A 4,597-nucleotide genomic window follows, 5' to 3' on the forward strand; every position below is an offset into this window, starting at 1 on the left:
TCGCAGCTTACTAGCCTTAATATTATCCGCGGAGCTTCATCTTGCGCGTGATCCTGTAATCTCGGAAGCCATTCTGCCTGCGCACGTCGCTTTGTTCTCGTCTCATTGCCGGGGTAACGTAATACCGCAAACGATTTTAGCGTCGCGATGCTCTCCGACCAGCCGATCCCTCGTTTAACGCCTTTCGGTGAATATCACGTTCTAATAATGGAGAGCGGCGCCGCGACAGAGATCAAAGAGTCTCCGTGTAACTCAAGAGGATCCGCCGCGTGGATTTTCGGCGTTCCGTCGTTATACGCGCGGGCGGAAATTCAACGGGATTAAATAAATCTGCCTTGCTATAAATAACGATGGAAGGGAAGTTCCAGAAATTATTTTAAACTTCAGGCTCCATTGAGCAATTTTCTAATCCATTTATAGTAATTTAGTGCGAATATAATGGGTGTCCTAATATTTACGAAGAATAGTGTATGTCAGCCCAAGCGATCGATGATCCATTGCTATTAAAAAGATAAAAATTCCTATCTCTACGAATTAGAAAATCAACCCAATCGTAATTTTTAAATTTACGTTAATTTAGTGGGAATATAATGGGTGACCTAGTATTTACGAAGAATAGTGTATATCAGCCCAATCGATCGATGATCCACTGATATTAAAAAGATAAAAATTCCTATCTCTACGAATTAGAAAATCAACCCAATCGTAATTTTTAAATTTACGTTAATTTAGTGGGAGTATAATGGGTGACCTAATATTTACGAAGAATAGTGTATGTCAGCCCAATCGATCGATGATCCATTGCTATTAAAAAGATAAAAATTCCTATCTCTACGAATTAGAAAATCAACCCAATCGTAATTTTTAAATTTACGTTAATTTAGTGATAATATAATGGGTGTCCTAATATTTACGAGGAATAGTGTATATCAGCCCAAGCGATCGATGATCCATTGCTATTAAAAAGATAAAAATTCCTATCTCTACGAATTAGAAAATCAACCCAATCGTAATTTTTAAATTTACGTTAATTTAGTGATAATATAATGGGTGTCCTAATATTTACGAGGAATAGTGTATATCAGCCCAAGCGATCGATGATCCATTGCTATTAAAAAGATAAAAATTACTATCTCTACGAATTAGAAAATCAACCCAATCGTAATTTTTAAATTTACGTTAATTTAGTGATAATATAATGGGTGTCCTAATATTTACGAACATACACTAACTTTTTATTTCATCGAATTTATATTAAATCTTTGAAAAATTCCTGCGTAAAATAATGAATTATCTCCAAGCATTGTATCCAATTGTAATTTTTAAATTTACGTTAATTTAGTGATAATATAATGGGTGACCTAATATTTACGAAGAATAGTGTATGTCAGCCCAATTGATGAATAGTGTATGTCAGCCCAAGCGATCGATGATCCATTGCTATTAAAAAGATAAAAATTACTATCTCTACGAATTAGAAAATCAACCCAATCGTAATTTTTAAATTTACGTTAATTTAGTGGGAATATAATGGGTGACCTAGTATTTACGAAGAATAGTGTATATCAGCCCAATCGATCGATGATCCACTGATATTAAAAAGATAAAAATTCCTATCTCTACGAATTAGAAAATCAACCCAATCGTAATTTTTTAATTAATTTACGATAATTTAGTGTGAACATAACGGGTGTCTTAATATTTATGAACAGCAGTGTAGATCATCATCCCAGTTGGTCGACGATCTATTAATACAAGAAGAGGAAATTGAAGTTTCCTTTTCTTTAATCTAGAAAATAACGATCGATGTTCCCAGGAATCGGACAGCCTGGCTGTGTTCTCGGAGCTTCTCAGATACACCAGCGTCCGCGAGCTGAGCCTGTGTAACGCGCGTCTCCATCTAGCCGTGCACGAGGGTCCTTTGGCGAGATTAGGACGTCCTGACGACGCTGGGGCAGAGCTTCTCCGTGCCGCGCCACCACCAGCTTGCCCGGCTATTGTCTTCCTCAGGCTGGCCGGTTTTCAAGTGAGTAATCCTCTTTTCCGCGTCGATCCCGCGGGGATGAACAGGAGATCGAGCTCCTCTTGCCCCAAGACTTCGCCGCGAGTTTCCTAATTACAAATTAGATCAGCGACCGTCTTAACGAGTTGACGAAACTGATCTCCTACGATGGTCGAATGCTCTTGAAACGAAACCATCTCCTCCTCCTCCTCCTCCCCGAGGAACGAATCTCTTCCTTCTCCATTAGATCCTTCGCTATCTCTCCCTCTCTCGTTTTTCTACCGTAAATAGAGAGACGTTAATTGGATCGTATCCGATGCAAATCACGTCTAATTGTAACGACGCTACGGTACAGTTATTCTCCCTCCGGGGATGTCGTTTCGTACACTCGTGTAAATACTCGTACCGCGTGTACCAAAAGGTAAGAACGCGTACAATCTACGAAGGAGAGAAGTCGAGTAGACGACGCGACGGTGTCGTGTTCACCCTGGAGGATTCGACACGACACATTCGAGACACTCGAGAGCCCGGTCGAACCGGTGGATTCGTAATTCGAGGCCTGCGATGATTCGTTCGCGGTCTCAACGGTGGTCGTACCAAACCGCGATAGATTATTCGTTCTGATCTCCGCTTCAAACTGGTTTCCTCCCTGTCCTAGTAAAACCAGACCGCCTGGTTACGCTGTAAACTCCTCTCAGACGATCGATATTGCGTCCTTTCCTTCCTTATGTAAACTAAATCAAATTTCTTGCATTTCTAAACATTTGCTTAACCCTTTCCTTGCTTAACACCTTCACTGCCACGTGTCAGGGGGCCACAAGCAAATTTTCATTATTCTATGCATAGTATTACATTATTATTATTTCTTTTTCATTTTTCAAAATAATGTCTCGAGGTCCTCCCAGGCAACCGATGACCACCGTTGCCCCATCGGGAATCAGTCTCCGGTCACAGGTGACCAACGTGGCTAACTTCGTCAAACAGAACTCCAAAAAATTGCCCGTTCATCTTCGTTACTCGATGCTTCATTCTCCGTTCCCCCCAAAAAAAGGGCGAATTTTCGCGAGCAAACCGGTGCACAGCATTATTTCTGATTGCAGGTGACAGTGAACGATCGTCTAGCGCTGCGCGGGCCACTTCTTCTACCTTTCCTCGCTGGTTTCACCGCCCTAAGCGAGCTCGATCTCTCGCTGGACAAGTCCACCATAGGAGGCAGCAACGGATCGCTGCTCTTCATCGACGACAAGATCCTCCAGCAGTTCTTCGCCTGTCTCTCCTCGCACTTCCGGAATCTGCAATCGTTGAGAATCAATTTCTGGCGGATCACGCTGGAGGACAGCGAGAAGACGATGAGACAGATCGCCAAGTACCTCAAGCTGTGCAACCTGAGCTTCCTCAAGGCGAACGGTCTGATAGTAACGGACAGCGCCAAGAAGACTCAAATGGAGCACGTTTTCGTCCAGACTGTCTTGACGCATCTTCAGTATCTCACCTGGCTATGTTTGGACGGAGTTGACTTGACGGAGACGCAGGCTTCGACTATTGGAAAATGCGTGAGGGATCGGTTTCCAGGTACTTCGTTGGAGATCAGCGCTAAAGATGTGCACGTCAAGTCTGTGAAAGCTTTGGTGGCCGCCGTAGAAGAGGGAGGCAAAGCAGAGGTTGTCTATACAGGTGGATCCAATTGTAGATTGAAGATCACCAAGATCCAGAAGAACAGTAAGGGTAAGAAGAAGTGAGGATTCACGGAGGGACCCTTGGTTGTCAACGATGTTGAAGATTCGTAATTGTGTATGGTCACGAAAAGCGTGGCTGAACGATGGATTTGATTATGAATGAATGGAATGTGAAAAGGAGGGGAAACGTCCAATATAGAGTTGATCCTTGAGAGAGAGAGAGAGAGAGAGAGAGAGAGAGAGAGGGAGAGCGAGATTATTGGTTTCTGTGTGATTATTACGAGTGTCCATGGGTGATCCGGTGAAACGGATCTGGGAGGAAGAAAAAGGGAGATAGAGAAGCTGATGAGAGGATTGTGGCTAGGGTCAGGTCGTAAAGGCATAGTTTTAGAGAGATACCAGTCGAGGATTTTAGCCAATAAGAGGCACGTAGAATAAGACGACTACTTAAACGAAAGGGGAGAAAACGTATGGAGAGATGAAAGGAGGATGGAATGAAGCCGACACTTTGTGGATTTTCATCTTACTGTGATTTCCTTTTCTGCGCGTCGTCATTCTCCTAACGATAGGTGGTCCGTAGATCGTAGCGTTGTTAGATCGAGTTTTATTCTCGATGACCCGTTGAATGTTCAAAGGGAGAGAGAAAGAGAGCGAGAGAGAGAGATATCTTTATTTGAGAAGACGTAGTCTTTCGAACGAGCAAGCGTAAAATGAAGAAAGAAAAAGAAGGATGAAAACGACGAGATAGAGAGATTATCGCAAGACCAACACACACAGATATACACACGTGCTACCGAAAAGGTATTTAAAGAGAGAATAAAAGAAAGAAAGGGATAAATAAAAAAGAGGCTGTTGCAACTAGATACGTTCGTTGTTGTTAGATGGACTGTAAAATACAAATTCAGAGTAATATATTATT

The 4,597-nt window shown here is 42.3% G+C and overlaps 1 protein-coding gene across 1 annotated transcript in view; it reads left to right on the forward strand.

The window, feature by feature from the left end:
* Positions 1 to 3,928, forward strand: part of LOC108572956 — a 116,505-nt gene extending 112,577 nt beyond the window's left edge. The window contains exons 12-13 of the mRNA XM_017935303.1: positions 1,817 to 2,026; positions 3,103 to 3,928. Of these exons, the coding sequence (XP_017790792.1) occupies positions 1,817 to 2,026; positions 3,103 to 3,741 (849 nt within the window). The 3' untranslated portion in view covers positions 3,742 to 3,928. The remainder of the gene's footprint in view (positions 1 to 1,816; positions 2,027 to 3,102) is intronic.
* Positions 3,929 to 4,597: the final 669 nt, after the last annotated feature.

This window comes from Habropoda laboriosa, unplaced genomic scaffold, assembly GCF_001263275.1.
Source record: "Habropoda laboriosa isolate 0110345459 unplaced genomic scaffold, ASM126327v1 scaffold102, whole genome shotgun sequence".
NCBI classification, from domain to species: Eukaryota; Metazoa; Arthropoda; class Insecta; order Hymenoptera; family Apidae; genus Habropoda; species Habropoda laboriosa.